This window comes from Cetorhinus maximus, chromosome 12 (assembly GCF_964194155.1).
Source record: "Cetorhinus maximus chromosome 12, sCetMax3.hap1.1, whole genome shotgun sequence".
Taxonomy (NCBI): Eukaryota; Metazoa; Chordata; class Chondrichthyes; order Lamniformes; family Cetorhinidae; genus Cetorhinus; species Cetorhinus maximus.
The window spans coordinates 101,107,957-101,129,987 of record NC_135890.1 but is presented as its reverse complement, the minus strand read 5'-3'; the positions used below and the strand labels follow the sequence as shown (position 1 = coordinate 101,129,987).

Below are 22,031 nucleotides of genomic sequence, written 5' to 3'. Positions count from 1 at the left end.
CAAAGTCGATCGCTTATGTAGGAACAGCGACCCCGACAGGTGGGGAGGCGCAAAATCGATCGCTTATGTAGGAACAGCGACCCCGACAGGTGCGGAGGAGCAAAGTCGATCGTTTAATGTGGGAACAGCGACCCCGGCAGGCGGGGCAGCGTAAACACCGACGGTAAATTCGGAAATAACGCCCTCCGCCGGTGGGGAGGGGTTGTTTTTCTTTCCCTTCCGCCTGAGTCGGTAGAGTCTCCGGGTCAACTGGTTCAACTGCTGGAGCCGGGAAGCTGCAATGTCCACGGATTCGGCGAAGAAGAGAAAGCCCAAAGTGATTCGGAGTGACGGCGGGGCGGTGGAGAAGGAGGTCAGAAAGGCTCGAGGTGATGGCGACCAGGTGGGTGGCTGAATCCGGTGAGGTTGGTGCAGGGCTGGGTGCCGAGGCCTGGCGGGTGGGCGGGCTGGGTGCCGAGGCCTGGCGGGTGGGCGGGCTGGGTGCCGAGGCCTGGCGGGTGGGCGGGCCGGCCGCCTGGCTCTGCAGCACATTGAGCGGCTCCTTAACCAGCCACGGGGCACAGGAGGACGTGAATTCCTCCTCATGGGTGCCTGGTACTAGGATTTCAGGACATTAAAGAGAGCCACCAACACTACCATTTACTGGGGGTTTTATCTGGGAATTGCTGTTGGAACTGCTTGTGTCTGGGTGGTGCAGCATCTCAGCCTCTTGTTTCCCCCTTTAAAAGGTGAAGTTAAAGATAAATCCTCTGGTCCAGTATTTTGTTTTTAATTTTAGGAAAGGTAATTTCAGCCCCCAGGGTGCTGCTAGCACCAGGTGAACTGGTTAAAGGTGGTTCAGTAGTTGAGCTGAAGCATCCATTCTTCCCCAAAAATCACCCTGACCTTAATCTATCCCCCTCACGTTTATCCCTGTGAGGCAGTGTCACTGCACTTAACCACTTCTGCGTCCAACTGGAATAGTTATCAGTCACTCTTAGTGGTTTTTAAATTCGTACGAAATAGTTAAATACGCATCTGTTTCAGGAGACTAAGTCTTATAGCGAAGAAGTGGAAGTGGAGACACGAGACCCTGCTAAAGACTACGATCTGTACAAAAAAACCTGTGAGGATCTTCAGAGGTTGATGGCTGAGATTCATGAGCTGAAGAGTAAAGGAGGAAAAGATGCTGTAAGTAGAACTCAATTTACGTAACTACACAAGCAAAACACTCTGGGTGCCAGTGTCTGTGGAGGAAGAGAGTTAGTGTTTCAGGTCAATAACCTTTCATCAGAGCTGATACTGTTAGCTCTGTGTGTCTCTCTCCACAGATGCTGCAAGACCTGCTGAGTATATCCAGCATTTTCTGTTTTTATTTACATTTACAAGGTTCCTGCTTTCCCAAGTGAAGAGCTGTGAAAGCAAGAGCAATAAACCCCACAACTAATTCATGATTCTTTTTAAAATGTAATATGAATTCGTCTTGGTAGTATCATTTCTAACTAATCTTAGGTGTTAAGACTAGACAAGCTGTAAATTTATGAGAAAGCAGGAAAGTAATGGGATAGTGTATACAATACCAGACATTTTTCCCAAGAGAGACGTTGCAAAAACTGTGGACTTGATATTAAACAGTATTGTATGTATTGTGAGTTTGAATATGGTACTGTATAGTAGTTTGCTGCCCTCCTCCCTCTAGGTAGTGGAGGTTGCGGGTTTGGAAGGTGATGTTGAAGGAGCCTTGGTGAGTTGCTGCAGTGCATCTTAATATATGACGTACACTGGTGGTAGAGGGAGTGAATGTTTAAGTTGGTGGATGGGGTTCCAATCAAACAGGCGGCTTTGTCCTGGATCATGTCAAGCTTCTTGGGCGTTGTTGGAGCTGCACTCATCCGGGCAAGCAGAGAGTATTCCATCACACTCCTGACTTGTGCCTTGTAGATGGTGGACAGGCTTTGGGGAATAAAGAGGTGAGTTGCTTGCTGCAGAATTTCAAGCCACTGACCTGCTTGTAGCCACAGTATTATGTGGTTGTTCCAGTTCAGTATTTGGTCAGTGGTAACTCCCCCAGGATGTTGGTAACCTACAAACCTTTGACTTGGAGGCAAGAGTGCAGCTAACTGTGCAAAGCTCATGCCTTGAGGGACTATTACCTGAAGATGTAAATGAAAATTAATCAAATATCATTTAAAATAAGCAACAGGAAGAACTTATTAATACAACTTGCGCTGGGTAGGTTGGTAAAGGCAAAAAAGGGGTTGGTTCACAATGTCATTTGATGCCATGTTGAGAGAGGAATGAGCTGAAGTGAGCCAAATGGTTATATTTTGTCTTCAATTTTGCTTATGTCTTTTAAGAGGTGCAGTTTTTGGTGTTTATTGCTACCCTGTTGATGACGTTTTGGGGAAGTTAAAATTGACAAAATGAATTGCCCTTGTCATTATGTGTTTCATTTGTCATAATATGAGTAGCAGGTTCTGTAAGGTGAAGCCAAAGAAAGCTAAAGATCTTGCTGAGCAGGTAATTGAAAGTCTCCGCTTAAAATTTATCTCTGTTATGAGTAGCAAATTAAACAAAGGAGGAGAGTGTGTGCGCTGAACTCAGTGTTGAGGATCGTTATGTTTTAAGTTTAGATCATCATAAATTGAACTTATGTGCAACACTTGAATGGCAGTTCAGCCATATCTGTGCTTTCTTCCTATAAGACACATTAAGTGAAAGAAAGAAGCTAAGCATGTATATTAAGAACAGCTGATAACACCTTTCACAACCTCAGAACCTCCCAAACTGCTTTACAGTCAATTAAGTACCTTTTGAAATGTAGTCAGCATTGTAATCTAAACAACGCAGCAGCCAATATGCACGTGGCAAGGTCCCGCAAACATCAGTGAAATAACGGACAGATAATCTGTTTCAATCATGTCAGTTGGAAGATAAATATTGGCCAGAGCTACGGGGAGAACTCCCATGCTCTTTTTTGAATAATGTCATGGGATCTTTTATGTCCACATGATTGCACATAGTGCCTTGGTTTAACCCCTCGTGTGAAAGACAGCACCTCTGACAGTACAGTACAGTACTCCCTTCGTACTGCACTGAAGTATCAGCCTAGATTAGGTGCTCAATTCCCTGGCCCTGGGGGTTGGTTCTTAAACACATGACCTACTAATACAAAGATAAAAGTGCTACCCAAGAGCCAAGGCTGACGGTGCTCTGTGTGGAGCAGGAGAAGCACAGGTATGACGTCTTCCTGTTTCCAGTGCTAAGCACATGCTTTATGTTTGTGCTGTTTCTAATTCTTCTTTCCTTTTTTACAGTCAGCAGAGATTGATGAGCGGCGGATCCAAAGCTGTATTCACTTCATGACTCTAAAGAAATTAAACCGTTTGGCTCATATTAGGTTAAAAAAGGGTCGAGATCAAACTCATGAGGTAAATGAGGTTTTGCGATCCATTTCCACTTTGGGAGATTACTGTCTCAGAGCAAAATGCTTTTGTTTCAATCCTCAGCTCCAAAAGAAATAGAATAAAAATAGGACCCTTTTTTTGGTTTTCTCAACCAGACTTTTTTTCATTTATTGATATATTTAAATTTGCACTACTGCATTATTGATCTGGGAGGTTTTGCTCAATCTTTTGTGGGGTAGCTGTGTCATTGTAGAGAAACAATAATTATTTTTATTTTCCAGTAGTAATTATTTCTGGAATATTAATCCAATATATCGGCCTTCAGCAAATCAAAGTAGTTACAATTATTGTTATTGCACCATAGTCAACTGACTGGCATGTTTCCAATTGGCGTGAAATAGTTCTGGAATACCATAACAACTTTGAAAAACTTTGTGTGTTCATTTGGAATTGACTTTTATTTTGAAGCAGTAGTGTAAATAAATTGAGCCAATTTGTACACTTTGGATACTAGAGACTCTAGCTGTTGTTTCTCAGGCCAAACAGAAGGTGGATGCTCTTCATCTTCAGCTTCAGAATCTTCTATACGAGGTGATGCATCTTCAAAAGGAAATCACCAAGTGCTTAGAATTCAAGTAAGTTTCCCTTATCAACAAGAAAAGTTTTCAAATAGTTTCTTGTTCTCATCTTTAGTTTTACTGCAGCCAGGTGGTCTGTTTTATTGATGCTTGTCAAATCTCATCAATGTTGTGGTAATCCACTTATTTCATATTGTTCATTGTCTCAAATTTCTCCACTAATATTTCATCCCAGCATTGTATAGTTTAAAGTGCTCCTTAGGTTTGGAAGGACAGAGTGTATATTTGTACAACTTGGTATCGTACATTAGCAGTGACTTAGAAAAGCATGTCACTATGTTTTAATTCATTCCCTGTTTCACTGGCAAGACCAGCATTTATTGCCCATCCCTACTTGCCCTTGAGAAGGTGGTGAACATTCTTCTTAATCCACAGATACTGCAATGTTTCAAGTGCTCCCATAGTGTCATTGGTAGGTGACGTTCCAGGATTTTGACCCTAAGACAGTGAAGGAAGAACAATATATTTCCAAGGTAGGATAATGTATGACTTGGAGAGGAACTTGCAAGTGGTGGTGTTCCCAGGCGCCTGCTGCAATCGGTCCTCTAGGTGGTAAAGATCACAGGGTCAGTAGCTGCTGCCAAACAGGGCGTGGAAGTTTGCCTCCATGCAACCTGTAGATAGTACACATGGCAGGCACAGCACACCGATGTTGGAGGGATTGGATATGTAGGAATCTGAAGGTGTAAATGAGCTGCACAAGCCACATTACCTTTCCCCTTGCATTTCATGCCAGATGGGCCCCTCAACTAAAATGCTGGACTGAACTCAGCTCTCTTCGTATGCCTGAATTAATTCCAATTCTTTAACTTTAGTAAAACTGCAGATTTACAAATCTACAATCTTGATAAGATTGGATAGATGTGTCTAATTTCTTTCCTTCTGTGCTGTCTTTTAGATCTAAACATGAAGAGATTGACTTGGTGAATGTGGAGGAGTTCTATAAGGAGGCCCCAATAGACATTAGCAAGCCTAATTTCACCATGAATGATCCACATCAGCAAACTCTGTCTCGTTTAGACTGGGAACTTGAACAACGTAAAAGGTATGGTAGAATGATGCAACACAGAAGGATGCCATTCAGCTCATCATGCCTTTTCTGGTTCTTTGAAAGAGCTATCCAGCTAACTCCACTCCCCTGCTCTTTCCCCTATAGCTGAGCAATCTTTTTCCCTTTCAAGGATTTATTGAATTCCTATCTGAAAGCTATTATTGAACCTGGTTCCATCACCCTTCCATGCATTGCACTCGAGATCAAAACAACTCACCAAGTAAAAATGTTTTTCCTCAAACTACTGATCTTTCTGCTATTGGAAGCAGTTTCTCCTACTTTACCAAAATCTTTCAAGTTTTCTCTTAACCTTCTCGGCTCTAGGGAAGTAATTTCAGTCTCTCCACAAAATTCCCTGATACCATGCTAGTTAAAGCTTCTGCACTTTCTCCCAATCCTTCAAATGCTTCCTAAAGTGAGGTGCTCAAAATTGAACACAATACTTCAGCTGGGGCCTAACTAATATTTTATAAAGGTTTAGCATAACTTATCTGCTTTTGTGGTCTATGCTTCTTTTTAAAGCCAAGGATCTATATGCTTTTTTAACAGCCTTCTAAAATTGTCCTGCCACCTCCAGATTTCTCTGTTCGTGCACCTCTTTAAAAGTGTAATAGTTAGTTTCTATTGCCTCTCTTTGTCCTTCCTATCAAACTAAATCATTTCACATTCCTCTTAAATTTCAACCCATTTCATCAGCCTGTTACTAACCACTTCACTGTTTACTACATTTCTAGGTTTCTTGTCATCTGTAAACTTTGACATTGTCGTATATAAAACCATAGAATGGTTATAGCACAGGAGGTCATTCAGCCTGTCTTGAACCTGCCCACTCTTTGCAAGAGCAACTCTGCTTGTTCCATCCCCCTGCTCTTTCCCCGTAGCTCAGAGATTAGAGATTTTTTTTTCTCTTCAGGTGCTTATCCAATTCCTTTTGAAATTCACAATTGAATCTGCCTCAACCACAGTCTCAGGCTGTGCATTCCAAACCATAACCACATACTCTGTAAAAAAAAATTTCCTTGTCGCCTTTGCCTCTTTTGTCAGTCACCTTGAATCATGTCCTCTAGTTCCTGCCAATGGGAATACTTTCTCTCCCTCCACTCTGTCCAGACCCCTCATGGTTTTTGAACACCTCTATCAAATCACCTGTCAACCTTCTGTAATGAGAACAACCCCACCTTCTCCCATCTATCCTCATTACTGAAATCTCTCATTTCCTGAAGCTTTATCATAATTTTTTCTGGGTCCTCTGTAAATCCTTCACATCCTTCCTAAAGTGCAGTACCTGGAATTGGATGCAACACTCCAATTGAGGCCAAACCAGCTTTTCGTTAAGGTTCATCATAACTTCCTTGCTTTTGTACTCTATGCCTCCATTTATAAAGCCTAGGATCCCGTATGCCTTTTTAACCACTTTCTCAGCCTGCTCTTCAATCATTTGTGCACGTATACTTCCTCACTGTTCACAATATTTCCAAGTTTTGTCACCCAGATCATTAATATATATCAAAAAGAGCAGTGGTCTCAACAACAACCCTTGGGGAACACCACGGCACACTTCACTCCAGCCTGAAAAACAACTGTTCACCACTACTTTCAGTCCCTTAGCCAATTTCATATCAATGATACCTTTGCTCCTTTAATTCCATGGGCTTTAATTTTGCTAACAAGTCTATGTTTTGGTACTTCATCAAATCAACCAGACTACCCTCATAAGTTAATTTATCAAAGATCTCAATCAAGTTATTCAAACACAATTGGCCTTTAACAAACCTGTGATGATTTTCATTTATTAACCCACATTTTTCCAAGTGCCAACTAATTTTATCCCAAATTATTGTCTCTCAAAATTTCCCCACCACTGACATTGGACAGATTAGCCTGAATCCCTGGGTTCATCCCTCTCCTCTTTTGTACAAGGGTGTAATATTTGCAATCCTCCATGTTCTGGCACCATCCTTGACTCCAAGGAGAGTTGAAATATTGTGGCCAGGGCCTTCACAGTTTCCATCGTTGTTTCCCTCAACATCTTTGGATGCAACCCGTCCGAACTAGGTGACTTTTCTATTTTGAACTCAGTTGACCTTTGAAGTACCTAGTTATCTATTTTTATCTTATCCGATTTCTCCACTGCTTCCTTTCCTGTGACATTGACAGCATCTTCATTAATAAAGACAGATGCAGTACCTCACCTATGCTGTCTGCCTCTCAAGGCGATCTCTTTTTGGTACCTAATCAGCCTCACCCTTTTACTGTTTATATGTTTGTAAAAGAAAAAACTTTTGGGTTCCCATTTATGTTACCTGCCAATCTGTTTCATACTCTTCTCTTTGCCCCTCTTATTTCTTCCTTCAGTTCACCCCTGTACTTATGTTGTATTGGTTTCTGTACTAAAAGCTTTCTGAAACCTATTAATTTTTATTTTTAGGTTGGCCGAAAAATATAAAGAATCACTCGCAAACAAAGAGAAAATTCTAAAAGACATAGAAATCAAAAAGGAATATTTAAGCAGCCTTCAGCCAAGGCTCAACACTATCATGCAGGTATGTGGGGAAAATGCATTTCAACTTGACAAGTCTTCCTTTTTAACCATTACCGTACAGTCAAAATAAATTGTCTTTTTGGATCATGATGCAGACTTGCATGGTTCACTCCATGTATCATCTTTACCCCTAATGAGGCAAAGTGCTTGTGTTCATGTAATTAAAACCTTTTTAAACTAATAATATTTGGGAAAGGCCACTTGGTATGAAGCATGACATCTCCAGCATTAATGACATGATCACTGCAAGCGCCATCCAGCCTGCAAACCAAAATGATATCATGTAAATTTGTAATTTTTGCAGCCTAAAACATTTTGTGGGAATTTTTGTGCTCTTTTGAGTCAAGGATAATAGGAAGAGAATGGAACGTTTCTAGCTTTGTTACCCAGCGTATGCATCAAACAATCCTAGATTAGATGCAACATGGGAAGATGCGTCTCTTTTTCCAATAATGTCCCTTAATTATAACCACAGAAAAGCGACACCCCGAACCACTCCTTCGTAATTTGAGGTTTCCTAATTTGAGTTATATTGTATATCATGTCAAATTGTGAATGGATTTATTCTATGAACATATGCCCACTAAGACCTGGTGTAACAATATGTAAAGTTATTTATATTTAAACTTTTATGCCTACCCAAGGGGACTTTTATCCTGTCAGTCAAGGCTAGATTTAATCCAGGTCCCAGATAGTTTGTTAGCACACAGTGCTGTCAGCCAGTCCCTCAAAACTTCAGCGCAAGATTTAATTATGTCACAGGCTCTAGAGAGACTGAACATGAAACCCAGTGTTGGTGACTGGAATCATCTACTTAAAGAATCTTTGCCAAACTGAATTATGTTTCCCAAAAACTTGCAGTTACATGTTCATGATAAAGTAGAACCTTGCTTGTACTAAAGTTTGTGGAGCTATTTTTTTATTGGGCATTAACACAAATCTGCCCAGATTGTATCTGTTTGTCTCTGTCTCTTCTCCCACTTCCTCCCTCCTCCTCATCTAAGGAAGAAACTACTTGCCCCTTCTCTTTCCTCCCCACCTCTCATTCGTGTTCCTCCCTGTGCTTTGGCCAAAACTGAAGCAAGCTATGGTAATTTTTGGTTGAAAAACTTCTAAGTTTTTTGACCATTCTCTTGTAATTTATTTGAATATTAGTTGTGTTAGAATATCCAGAAATGTATATCACTAGTTGACCGTTTATTCTTGCATTAATATTCAAATAATATATAGATTCTGCACCTTCTGTGCTGATACTTCCATAGAGCACCTGTACACTATAATACAGCCAGCCTGCAAGCAGAAGAATGTCCTCATTTTATTCACAATGTAGCAACTATCCCAATTACTTTTGTAGCTCATTATGCACTTTTCTTACATTAGATTATGTTCTTCAATTTTTTCACTCTCTTCTGAAGATAGGAACTCATGCAGGGTTATGGTTTTGCTGAGATGTGCAGCTTCTGATGATGCTCTTGTGTAAGTCTAGGCAGTGATAAACTATTTTAAGAATTGCTAGGTAACCAAGAGAAAATAAAAATCAGAAAGGAATATTTAAACAATCTTCAGCCAAGGCTCAACAATATCAACCAGGCATGTGACAAAAAGGTGTGCTAACCAATTTTATAAGAACGTAGAATTACACAGAATCTACATCACAGAAACATGTCATTTGGCCCAACTAGTCTGTGTTGGTGTTTATACTCCACATGAGCTTCATCTGACTTTAAGTGCCTCTTCCCACCCTAGTCTCCTCTCCTGATATTCCCTTCTCCCTCATATATGCATATAAAATTAAATAGTCAGCAGTACTAATTTTCTCAAATTGGGGGGGCGGGGACAGTGGACGCTGCTGAGCCTCTCTCCAGTTAGTGTCCATAGAATTTCTGAGTCTGGGCACTAAAACTAACTGTTGTGCTATAACAGAAATTGGCACAGATCAGTGATCACAAAAGAGCCACCCTGTTCTGTGTGGATTATTGCATTACTGCACAGTGCATTTACGCTGCTGAATCATTGGGAGGAGGGGGTGCAGTGTGGTGCACATAATTAGAACACATGTCCTCTGTCTTCAGAGTGAGTTTAAAGGAAGGTCATCTTAAATTTTCGTGTGACTAATGCTATGAATAAACAATGTGTGTTTTGGTTTTATCATATACAGCATTTGAGAGTCCATTGACTATTTATTTTACTGCTTCGTTAGGCATCTTTACCAGTCCAGGAGTATCTTTCAATGCCCTTTGACCAAGCTCATAAACAGTATGAAATTGCTAGACACCTGCCTCCTCCATTATATGTGCTGTACGTGCAGGCAAATTCTTATGGGCAAGCTTGTGGTAAGTCAACTGCATAATGACTGAGTGCCTTGGCATGCATAAGGTTCACAATAGCAATGCATTTGTTTTCATTTCTATCATTGTTTCTATAACCTGTTAAAATTATTACATACAAAATTTAAATCAGACTGGAGTTGAAAACTTTAAATGTTCTTTTTTGCTCTTAATACAATTGTTGCATTGGCAAATGTATATATTAAAATACTATTTTTTCTTTGACATTTGAAATGGTTCACTGTATTAATCTTCAGTGTTTCTTCATAGTATTTTTTGCTGATGTTGATATTTTTTATCCTTATATTTCTGTGCTGCCCTTCTGTTGCCAGATTTTGGAAAACTATTTCAAATAAGAAATACTTGTGCAAATGTGGCCTACTTGTGTTTTCCTACCACATATCTTGCATAAATTAATAGTGTTTACTGTGGGTGGCATTTGTGAGGCAGAAACTCCTGTGTAATAGCTTTAATTTTTTTACTGTTAGTTTCTTAATCTGTCAGTTGACAAGTAGTTACTTCTGTTCGGGTTTTTAATTTAGCATGTGAGATTAATTACTGGTTTAAGTTCAGCTTTGTTGCTGATCTGTTTTCTTTTACTGACACCGTGTCTCTCTTTCGCAATCCTTTTTTTTGTAATCCTCTTCTGGCTGTGGTGGTGGATGCCCCATTAGCCCAGATGAACAAGGCCTCCCAGCCCTATGGGCGGGGTGAGTATTGGGACTTGAATATTGTTTATTAAGCTTTGAATTTTTTTGCATTTAGTACTGTGCTGCTTGCATATTGTAACTTCCAACTGACACAGTTTCACTGATAAAACAATGATATTTTAAATCCAGATTAAGATGTTTGAGAATACAAACTACAGGTGTGGATTTAGCCAGTTCTTACTAAAGGTGTGATTTTAAAATAGATATTTGTTTTCAAATTTTGAATATATTCTTAAAATATGAAGAGAATCTCTTCAGTGATCAGCCTTAATAGAACACTTGACAGAGAATGGTATCCTGTGGAATTAATGCAGCTTGTCTTCATTGTTTATATATTTGTAATATATGTTAATTTTTCCTACATATGCTTTACATTAGCCAATCTTAGGGAAATATCTTGACCATATTGCACGAGAATTGCATAACTGAAATAGATGTATTTCTCTAGGGAAGAGGCTGCAATGTTTCACTTAGACTGGGAGTTTCTCAGTTTGCACATATCGATATAGATTTATGTATGCTGTTCTACCATCTGTATTTTAAGTGAGACCATCTGCTTGTGTTTTAAGTTTATTCCTAGCTATCATCAGCATGAAATGCTTAAGTACTGCACCCAAGCAGATTTTGACCTAACTCAATGAGTGCATTAGCTTTTTTTAAATGTACTGATTCCGATTTTCAATCTCCTATTTTTCTACTTATACTCTAATTCATTAACTTCTTGTAATGGTAGAATGAACAACTAGAAAGTACTTTTACTAAGATGTGAATTGGATGTAGTTTTGTATAAATAAGTCAATTAGAAATGTTGATTTTTCCAGCGAAATACGAAAAAGCTTCAAATAAATATATTATTTATATATATATACTCTCAAAATAAAAGAGAGAGCACACAAGATTCTAATGCAATTATCAATTGAAGCTTTCAATTTCAGTTTTGAAAGTATGAGATGGCTGCCCCATTCCTGGAAACGTAAAATATCAAACCCATCTATACATTTGCTTTGCATTTTTTGGCTTGGAACACCCAGCCAAAGCTTAATATGTAGAATTGATTAGTATCAATGTACAATATTTCTGCTCTTTGTATTCTGTGGTGTTTAAACTACCATGTAGACAGCTAGCACAGAATTAAAAATTAGTATTTTCTTGGGTCATTTTTTTTTTGTAACTGTAGGGATCTGACATCGTTCATTAATCATCATGCAAAGAATGTTCTTTCCACACAAACAAAGTTGCAGATTTAATTGTATTCCGTTTTGATTTTGACAGGCCTTTACTTCATTTTGAACGTGTGTAGATGATCATAGAATGCCCAATTCCTGACTTAAGTGCCACTTTTAAGTATGCTGAACTCAGATACTAGGTGGAGATGTGCTTTTCCTTCCTGATGCTTAAACTACTTTGGCATCATTTGGTGTTGCACCTGATAACCTAGCTATTATCAGCAACTCCCTCTTTGAAAAAAAATTGAGGATTATGTTATAATTTTAATCAAATGTATATGGTAATTAAAATATAATTTCATAAATTTGCAATACTACTGCACAACTAACAAGTTAGTAATTTTTTTTCGATATTTCTGTCCCCCCTCGTACTACTCTACATTGCATTATCCCTGTCAATTACCCATTAGAACAAATGGTGAGCATAGCATGTTCATAATGAGTTTGTAAAAAGTGTCACGCAGAAGAAAACTGTCACTTTTTGCAGTGTCAAAGAGTTTTCATCTTCATGATAAAAACCTTGGTCTAAATTTTGAAGTCAGTGGCAAAGCAAAAGCGCTCGCTGCTGAACTTGAAGAAAGTTACCCACAAAGGTCTAGTGATCTCTGCATTGAGCTTTCCTGACAGCAGTTTAAATCTGGCACTAAGTCAAGGGGTTTGCTGGTGTCCAGCAGCAATGATGTTAGCAAATAGGGTAAGCAACCAATCAAATTGAAGTATTTTCACAGATATGAAAGCAAGAAGTTAAATCGCTGAATGCCTCCACTTTTATTTTAAATTTTCAGACAGAGAAATTAATTATGGATTGACAACAAAGCCAAAATATTATAAACAAACTTTAAAACAAAACTAATGTGAAATCTTATATCATGATGAAGAAAATGGACGTTCCACAAATATTAAAATAGCTTTTCAGGGCCAGTGTCAGACCAGTTTAGCACTAATTATGGAAGTACACCTTTGAAAACCCAATTACATCTCCTTCAATAAGGTGTAACTTTTTCAAGGGCTTTTACAGCAACACTGGTAATTTAAAACTGGACGTTTTCATCAATATGCTGGTTGCTTAGGGATTGCAGTCTAAGGGTCTTAACAGCAGATCTTCTAGAGGAGCATTGAATCATTGGCAGCAGCTTCTGGATATCGGTGTTACTCTGCCCATGTGAGGACTGCTGAAGTTATCAGTTTCAATGGAATAATGACTGGGAGCACTGACAGTTTCATCATTATTATTGCCATAAAATCCAGTCCCTTAAATCCGGTTACTTCATGATGTCAATGAAGAATTTAACAGATGTTAATTTTTTTCCTTAAACGTTACAACCTTGTCTCACGAATAAATAATTATATCCCCAAGCATCAAGTGCAGATGCATTGCACAATCTGTTTTACACATTTTCTAACCTACTAAAATTTCTGGGTTTTATCTATGTAATCCCCCACACCCTTGATTGCAGTCACAACTAGCTGTGCATATATTAATCTTTTGTAGCATACTACCCCTGAAGTAAAGAATTAACACTGACCACAATGTCAAATTTGAAATGAATCATTTCAGTATTAAATAATTTGTTATCTTTTTTGTTTTATAATTTCAATTTCTGTATAATTCAGGGAGCTAATTGATTTTTAACATCCATGCAAGTTTTTTTTGATTTCTGGTTCTTATGCAATTCAGGAATTTTCATAGTCAAGAAATAAAATTTGTGGGTTATACAGTAATTGGCCAACATCGTCTGAAGTTCACTGTGGCGTGGTCTATCCTAAGTTGCACTGTACAGATTTTAATTAGTGGGGAACCTATTACATTCTGTAATGTGACAGGAGAGGTGAAGTTTTCTGGTTGTACATACCATGAATTTAATCTGTACAGGCCATAAACACTATTGTTCTAGGGAGTAAAGTTTAAAAAGAGTATCTAGACACACTGATATTGCCAACAGAATTCAACCATTACCTGACCTAAGTTTGGCTAAAGCTGTTTATTGCCATATTGTTTCATCCGTGTAGATTTTTAATCTTTTGCCTTCATTTGAAGCATGTCACAGTATTCCCTTATCACCATGTGTGAACACTAAATTGATATACACGTGCTGTTTTCCTGCCCTGAAGTACACTGACAGTTCTGACCATTACCAACTGAGAGGTTGAAGTAGCAATAAACTGGTGTTTATGAAAGCAAAGTTATCAATTTGTGTAAGTGTCATCAGTCAAATGTAATATGGCTTATTGATAGTTTCAGACTACAAGCCAGATATTTATAAAAAAACATATTTTGCCCACACGATAGAACTATATGGGTCTGAAAACTTATCAGTACTACTTGTGGATAACAATTGGTGCAGTTTCCTGGTGCCATGCTAGACTTGGATTAAATTTTGCATTGAAATCTGACACAGCAGCTCCTCATTGCGTAAAGAGTGCTCCCTGTAAAATACTGTCACGAGGAAAATTTAGCCACATTTCTTCCCAACTAACTTGAGCTATTGCACCATAAATGAAAGTGACCAATACTTGTCTGGTAAAATCTGGTAAAACTTGTTTACCATCTTTATTTTCTGGCATGGACCTTATGAAATTATATCGATCAAATTAATATTCTTCTTTTGCCAGATAAGAACCTTACAGTAGCTATTGAAGGGGATGTGGAAGAAGCCAAGGCACTTGCAAGACCACCAGAGGATTCCCAAGGTAATCCAATAGCGGGTGGAAATTAGGGCTATTTGGAATTTTACTTGGAAATTCATTTATGCTTTAATTAGCAACTAAATGCTCTTTTTCCAATGACTCTAAGTTTTAATTAAGCTGTACAGCCCAGGAAGGTTCCTGGTACAATTCCCAGTATGGTCTCAGTTGGAAGCTGTTGCATTGATACTGGCTTCACTGGTGCAGATTGCAGCGGTGGGGCCCTCTGGCAGAGTCCATATATATTGGGCAGAATTTTCCGGCTGACATGCGGGTGGCGTAGCCTGCACGTCAGCACGTAAAATGTCACGTGAGCATACCGACGTCAGCGCACGGCATCGCAATATTTCGGTGGGCGGGCGCGCTCAGTTCGTCCGCCATTAATTGAAGGGCTCATTAAGGCCCTTAACTTGCCAATTGTCCAGGATTTTGAGGGGCCCCCGTGCGAACTTCAGGTCGGCGCACAGGCCCAACGGGCGGGTGGGTAGGAGGTTATTTAAGAAAACTTTTGCAATGTCGGGATATGTGGACTCACAGGGGTTGTTCAATTATAACTTCATGTAAAACATGATGAAAGTGTTTAAAACTTGCCTGTGTGGTTGTTAGTAGTTCTCATCGATGTCCAAGAGGTTTTTGTGTAATTTGAAACCAGTCTGCAGACAGCAATCTTTTTCGGCCTTGCAGCTTTCCGGGGGCCTCCATTTAGCCTGGGGCTATGGGTTCTGACCTCTCCAGTGGAGGCAGCTCCCCTGAGGAGGAAGGGAGGAATAGAATAAGGAGGAGGCCAGGACTGAACAATCAGCCTCCAAGGGAGCCACCTTTGGATGTCCAGGCACAAGGAGCACAGGGCCAAGAGGTTGTCCAAGGTGCAAAGGGCCGCAGACGACGCCACTATCTACCTCAATATGACTGTGCAGTGCCAAAGGAGGCTCCGACTCTCAAGGGAGACAGTCAACTACATCTGTCAGATGATTGGCCCTGAGATCTCCCTTAACTGTGTGGGAGGACACCCCATGCTAGCGGCTCTGAAGCTCACAGTTGCCCTCCACTTCAGTGCCTCTGGCTCCTTCCAGGGCTCGGTGGGTGATCTTTGCAGTGTCTCCCAATCAGTTGTCCACACTTGTGTCAAGCAGGTTACAGACACTCTGTTTGGAAAGGTATCTACCTTCATCCACTTCCGCTGCTACCAGGCAAGTCAGGCACAGTGAACCAGAGGCTTCGCAGCCATTGCTGGCTTCCCCCGCGTCCAGGGTGCAATAGACTGCACACATGTGGCCATCAAGGCGCCAGCAGGTGAGCCTGGTGCCTTCGTCAACAGGAAGGGCTTCCACTCCACGAACGTGCAGATAGTGTGTGATCACAGGATGCAAATTTTACAAGTCTGTGCAAGGTTCCCAGGCAACTCCCATGACGCCTACATCCTCAGACACTCCCAGGTGCCGGGGCTCTTCAGTGCTCCGGCCCGGCTGGATGGTTGGCTGCTGGGTGACAAGGGCTATCCCCTGCGAAGGTGGCTCATGACGCCTCTCTGCCATCCAAGAACAGAAGCTGAGCAGCAGTACAATAGGAGCCAGGGCACCACAAGGGCTGTGGTGGAGAGAGCCATCAGTCTTCTCAAGATGCGCTTCCGTTGCCTAGACCGCTCAGGGGACGCACTCCAGTACCCCCCAGATCGCATCTCACTGATAGTGGTAGTCTGCTGCACCCTGCACAATCTTGCACTGGAAAGGGGGGATGGAATTGACGATGCAGACCTTGACGCCCTGGATGAGGCTGCACATGATGAATCCAGCAGTGCCTCAGAGGATGAGGAAGCACAGGGCGATGATGAGGGGCACAATGACGACCCGCGTTTACACCAAGGAGGCAGGGGCACCCAGGGCAATTTAATCCAAAGAACCTTCAGCTAGCTCCACACACATGGATCAGCAGGAGCAGCATTGCCTGGAACTTCCACACGTGGCACTTAGGTGCTACATCTTCCACCTTATCGGCTGCAAATAAGGCTTTAGTACAGAAACATCAATGTCCACTCAAGCACTCATGATAATTATATGAAAAAGAAAAAAGCACCTAAATGAAAAGACCCTCAGCCATGGTAACAAAGGTGGACTTTATTGTATCCAAAATTAAAGCACACATGATTATTTCACAATGACAGTAAAATGGGTCCCTATTCTAAGGCCAACACAAAATCACCAGTGACATACCCAGGGAGTGCCTAAGGTGCCTTATGCTTACGTTTCCGGGTGCTACGTCTACGTGCCGCCTCATCGCTCGGAGTGGCTTGTGAGACAGCCTGCTGACTCTGCTGTCCTATTGGCCTAGCTGACCTTGGCAGGCGTCCTCTGGCCCATGGAGCCTGTGATGGCCCTGCCTGGGAGGGAGTGGCCAGTTCCTGAACTGGCACCTCCCCAGTTGTCGCAGCCTCAACGGAAGAAACGTTGACTGGCAGAGGGGCAGAGGAGCTGCTGCCCTCATCCGGAGCACCATGAGAGGAGCTCGCAGCGACGACAGGCAGCTGCTGCGCCGACGTGCGGTCCATTTCGACCTCCCTGCTCACCGCAGAAGCATGGGCACCAAGTGCCAGTGCTTGGTATCCACAACATCTCCCACAATGGGAAAGACCACCTGTGGCCAGTACCGCTGTGAGGGCTTGCAGGTCAGAGCATATCCCAATCATATTATGATCTATTCGATTAAAGCCCCTCTCTATGAGAGTCTCCAATCTCTCATTGAACGAATCCTGATGCTCTGCCCTGAGAGTGGAATCTTCACGTGTACTCTGCCGAGACTCCTCTGTCGCAGAGAGCAACTGAACCACTCCCTCATGCAACCCTGCCAGATGCAAACACATTTCATGCTGCCTGTCCTGCAGCTGCTGCAATGGGACAACTCCAGAGGCACGTCATCAGTGCCAGACTCAGCATGTGCCTCACCCCTGCAGCCCTCCAGCTGCTGGAGCCATCAGCACTCTCTGCCCCTACCATCTCCTCCAGCGATCGTGATGTGCCCTCTCCACTGTGACCCGGGACACTAGCTGAAGGTAAAGTCCCCACCGAGGTGTGTATGTGTTTGCGCTGGTGCCTGGCTGGCTGAAATGATGGGCCACAAGTTGCACATGTTGCCCCTCAGGTGTGGAGGGGGGGCTGCGGTGCAGACATGTGGGTCGCTCTGGTGGTGATGCTGAAATTAACAACAAGGACAGCGCATCAGTTAGCGTTCATTCAATTCAACCTTTCATCCCTTTCCCCCCCAGCCTCATAAGTCGCTCACCCTTAAAGACCCTAAGGAGAAGAACATTGGAGAGGTGGAAATGAGTCAAGACAGGCCCCAACCATTAAACGCACATGCAGACAGGCTGGTCAGATGGCCTCATGAATGCCACATGGCTTGTTATGAACCATAGGAGTGGGGACACTGCATTGTTGCCTGGATAGTTGCGGGGCTGAGGAAACAGTTGTGACATTTTCCGCCGAACACAGGAGATTGAGAGGTCATATTATTGCCCTTCATTCCGTAAGGAGGGTCATAGACTGGGTGGCCAGAAGGCAACATTTCCCCTTGGCGCAGGAATGAGTAACGTGGTGGCATTCATCTAAGTTGAGTGCCGTGAGGTTCACAGCTGAGGTGCTGAGGACCTTTTGGACAAAGTAATGTGGGGCGCACTGGCTGAAAGGGTGTAGGAGGTCCCAAGCCCCCTAGAATGGATTAAGCCTTTGGCTGTGCAGCAGCGATCCAATGGCATGTTAGACCATGGTGATAGTGGTCACAAATGGGATAAGGTGACTTTGGAAGGTGGTGGCGACGCTATTCCTCAAGGGGACGAGGGTCCCTCCTGTATGACCCAAACGTCAGAATGTCTCAGCCTATGACTGAGCATTGTTGCAGCATTAACGATTGCAGCAACCATCAGTAGTTTGGATGGTGGGCAGAGAGGATGGAACTGTGGACCTCAAATAGCTGCCCGCTGGGCCCCAGCCTCACCCGCCCCCGGCCTCCTGCCCAGCTCCATGGTCTGCTCCTCGAAGCGTGTGAGGCGCTGGAGGAGCGCACGCCCACCTCCAGTCCTCAGGTGCTCCCGGTTACTTTTTGCCTACAAAACAGAGAAGAGGATTTATTGGGGCTGATCGCTCATGTACTCTGCATGCACACGCCGCACCCCAACCACAGTGGCCCATCTGAGGCCTCCAGCGGCTCCTGTCCACACTACTAGTGATGAGTCCCCAGAAGACAGTACGGCTGGTCCCAAACCTCTCCCCCAGCAGTCCCCTTGGACACATTCGGCGGCCATCACTTTGAATAGCACACAGGTCCTAGCGCCCATGTCGAGGAGCAAATAGGTGCGGCGCCGAGGCCAGCAGATGGGACTTTCCCAAAAGACCTTGAGGCACCCCTTGGACCATCTCATCACCATCAATATGACATGTGTTGGAGTTCTGAGTATGTATCTACCAGCCTCCCCTGTAGCTTGCCCCCAAACTACTCAAATGCCACAGAAACCAATATATGCTGAGGGAAAGCCCTTTTTCTCCTCAACCAATAAGGCTGATGTAAGCATTGTCAGTACCCATTTGCCCACCCAGCGTGCGACAGATGCCCTATGCAGTAACGGCAGCAATACATGGTGGGGTGGGGGTGTGGTAGTGTCAAAGGCTAAGGCTGCCTTCTGGGTCAAATGGTCAAGACAGACATGGTACTCACCCGTCCGGAGCGCAGCAAATCATTGAGTCGTTTCCTGCACTGTGTGCCAGTGCGCCGGACATCATTATGGGCACTTACAGCCTCACCCACCTCCTCCCATGCCTGGCTGGTGACATGGGGGGCCCTCCTCCTCCCATCCTCAGGATACAGAATCTGATGCCGGTTTCCCACCTCTTGCAGGAGGACAGCAAAGCATGCATCTGAAAATCTGGGGGCACAGTGGCTCCCCGCTGGCCTCTCCTGCAGCCTGCCCCCCTCCTCCTCCTCCTCCACCACCTCCTCTGCCCTCCATGCAACATTTCTTGATCTCTGAGTGGCCATGGTGCACTCCTTCAAGCAGGCTGCCTGGCCACTCTCTAAACAGGCTGCCAGCTCCCCATTGGAACCGGCGGTCTGAGGCCGCCCGCCCCCGCAACTATTTTCCCGTTCTCCACGGGAGTCGCAAAGCTGCGGTGCGAGCCTTAATTGGCCCGCCCGCGGAAAATGGCAGCGCGGCCCGTTTCGGCAGCGGCAATTGGCCGCCCGACCGGCGAACGTAAAATTCTGGCCATTATTTCAGGTAATTAGGACTGTGCAACATCAAGTCACTTTTCTTTTTCCTTGCTACTTAGTTTCTTTGCCTTCTTCTGCAGATGATGAAAGTGACTCAGATGCGGAGGAAGAGCAGTCGACAACTGTAAGTAACTAAAATTTTAGCTGAATTTGATCTGTTCAGTGGATGTTTGGTGGCATTAGTACGTTCTTGAACAAAATCTAAAACCCTGCTCCATTGGCCAGCAATCACTAAACCAAAATTGCTGGAAATGTGAAACAAGTTGATTAGTATCTTAAAGAAAAAAAGACTCTTTTGTGTGGTAACCTTTATTCTTCGTTAGGAACTGGATAACAGTACAAATTTCTAATGTGATCAGAAATACTCTGCTAAGATGCAATGGATGTGTCTAAATGTGTTTTGCCACACTTTCTTAAAAGTAAACTGAGATTCTGGCCACTTAGTTCAGTGCAGGTTTTACTACAAATTATAAAGAACATAATTACTTCAACAAAAGGAAAGACTTGCATTTTATGGAAAAGCTTTTCACAACCACCGGACGCCTCAAAGTGCTTTACAGTTAATGAAGTACTTTTTGAAGCGTCGTCATTGTTGTAAAGTAGAAAGGGCAGCAGCCAACATGTACACAGCACAAACGGCAATTTGATCATTGCCAAGATCTGGTTAGGGGGCCATTTGGTTGACGTTCAAAAAGAAATCCAAATGCCTCATTTTAACCAATAGAACTATGCCACAAAATTTTGCTTTTTTTAACAAAACAAGCTTTATTGTACATAAAAGAATTAAACAAATCAAATATAATTAACACTGTAGCTAATAACTACATATATTATGTACCCCGGTTTACTACTTTCTTCCCTGAAGAATGGAATGTGGAGCCATTATGGTGGGTTTGTGACGGGGGGTGTTGGTTGTACACGGGTGGAAGTGATGCGACAAAGATAACAGTTTTAAATTTGAGTTGTTAAGGGAACCAGGACATAGGTCGACATAGGTCAGCAAGGACCAGTTTCTGTAGATGAGTGGGACTTGGTACAGAATAGGATATGTACGGGCAACAAAGTTTTTGATGAGCTGACGTTACTATGTGAGAGGATGGGAGGTCCACCAGCAAAACTTCGGAATAGTTACATCTGAAAGTGACAATGACGTGAATGAGAGTTTCAGTAGCTGATGGACTGAGGTAGGGGCAAAGGCCAATTGTTACGTAGGTGGATGTAGTTGGCCTTTATGACAGAAAGAATATACAGTCAGAAGTTCCGCACTAGATCAAATAGACCTTTTCTTTCTCTTGATCTATAACCATTTGCAGTTCCAAGATTTTTTAATCCCTAAATATGCATCTGTGTAAGTACATAAAAGCAAAACCTTTTAGATCCTGGAAAGAAAGGAGAATTGTTATTGAGAGAGTTCTATAAAAACTTAAGTTGCAGCAGTAGCAAGTAACGGAAGGAAGTGACCACATGGAGATTTTTTTTAAAAAGTTATTTTTGACACGGTACTGAATTTTAATATGCATGACGGGAAGTCAAAGTGGGCTTAGAGGGTATATATTAATGGTAGGAAGGTTAAAGAATGAATCTTGCTGTTAATGTTTTTGTAGTCATCTATAATTATTAACTTTTTTTATTATCCCCAACAAAATACTTTAGAAATAACTTGAATATTTTATGTAAGACTGTATATGAAGCAATTCCCTGTGTACTTTTTAACCCAAGTGCATATTATGATAATGAATGACCTTTGGAAACAAATTTCATTGCAGCTTTAATGTGTTTTGTGATTGTTAAAATATTTTTGTTCAGACTTTGCTAATTAAGCCAATGAACAGTACTACTCAGGAGAATTGCTGAACCTGACACTGTGATGGAGCCATGCTACTGTGCACTTTAAAAATATTTTTTTTAATTTATTGCTAAACCAGTCTAGGTTCAGTGTCTCTACTGATAACTCAACTTTCTCAGACTATGGCCCAGACCTTCGACGAAGTGGCAATCATTGTCAGATTGCTGCTCCACTTGAACATTTCCACGCCTTGGCGCTGCCCCGCATTTCTTGCCAGGCCTTCTGAGCCCAGCTTCTCCAGAAATGTGGAGCGCGGCATCCTTCAGAGAGCTCCATTGCAGTGCTGTAACATCAGGGGGAAGACAAGACATGCCCCCTTGTAGCACCAGTTCGGCATGTGTGTTAGTGAAGGGGTAGAGTGGGG

At 42.5% G+C, this 22,031-nt stretch overlaps 1 protein-coding gene across 4 annotated transcripts in view; it reads left to right on the top strand.

Moving 5' to 3' along the window:
* Positions 1-228: 228 nt before the first annotated feature.
* Positions 229-22,031, top strand: part of thoc5 (THO complex 5) — a 46,873-nt gene continuing 25,070 nt past the window's right edge. The window contains exons 1-10 of one of the 4 annotated variants that reach the window (XM_078554268.1): positions 231-382; positions 1,027-1,170; positions 3,297-3,410; positions 3,924-4,021; positions 4,923-5,069; positions 7,504-7,618; positions 9,818-9,950; positions 10,619-10,654; positions 14,494-14,571; positions 19,902-19,945. In XM_078554268.1, the coding sequence (XP_078410394.1) occupies positions 281-382; positions 1,027-1,170; positions 3,297-3,410; positions 3,924-4,021; positions 4,923-5,069; positions 7,504-7,618; positions 9,818-9,950; positions 10,619-10,654; positions 14,494-14,571; positions 19,902-19,945 (1,011 nt within the window). In that variant the 5' untranslated portion in view covers positions 231-280. Of the gene's footprint in view, positions 383-1,026; positions 1,171-3,296; positions 3,411-3,923; positions 4,022-4,922; positions 5,070-7,503; positions 7,619-9,817; positions 9,951-10,618; positions 10,655-14,493; positions 14,572-19,880; positions 19,946-22,031 lie in introns of all 4 variants that reach the window. The other 3 variants (XM_078554267.1, XM_078554270.1, XM_078554269.1) reach the window with 3 other exon arrangements.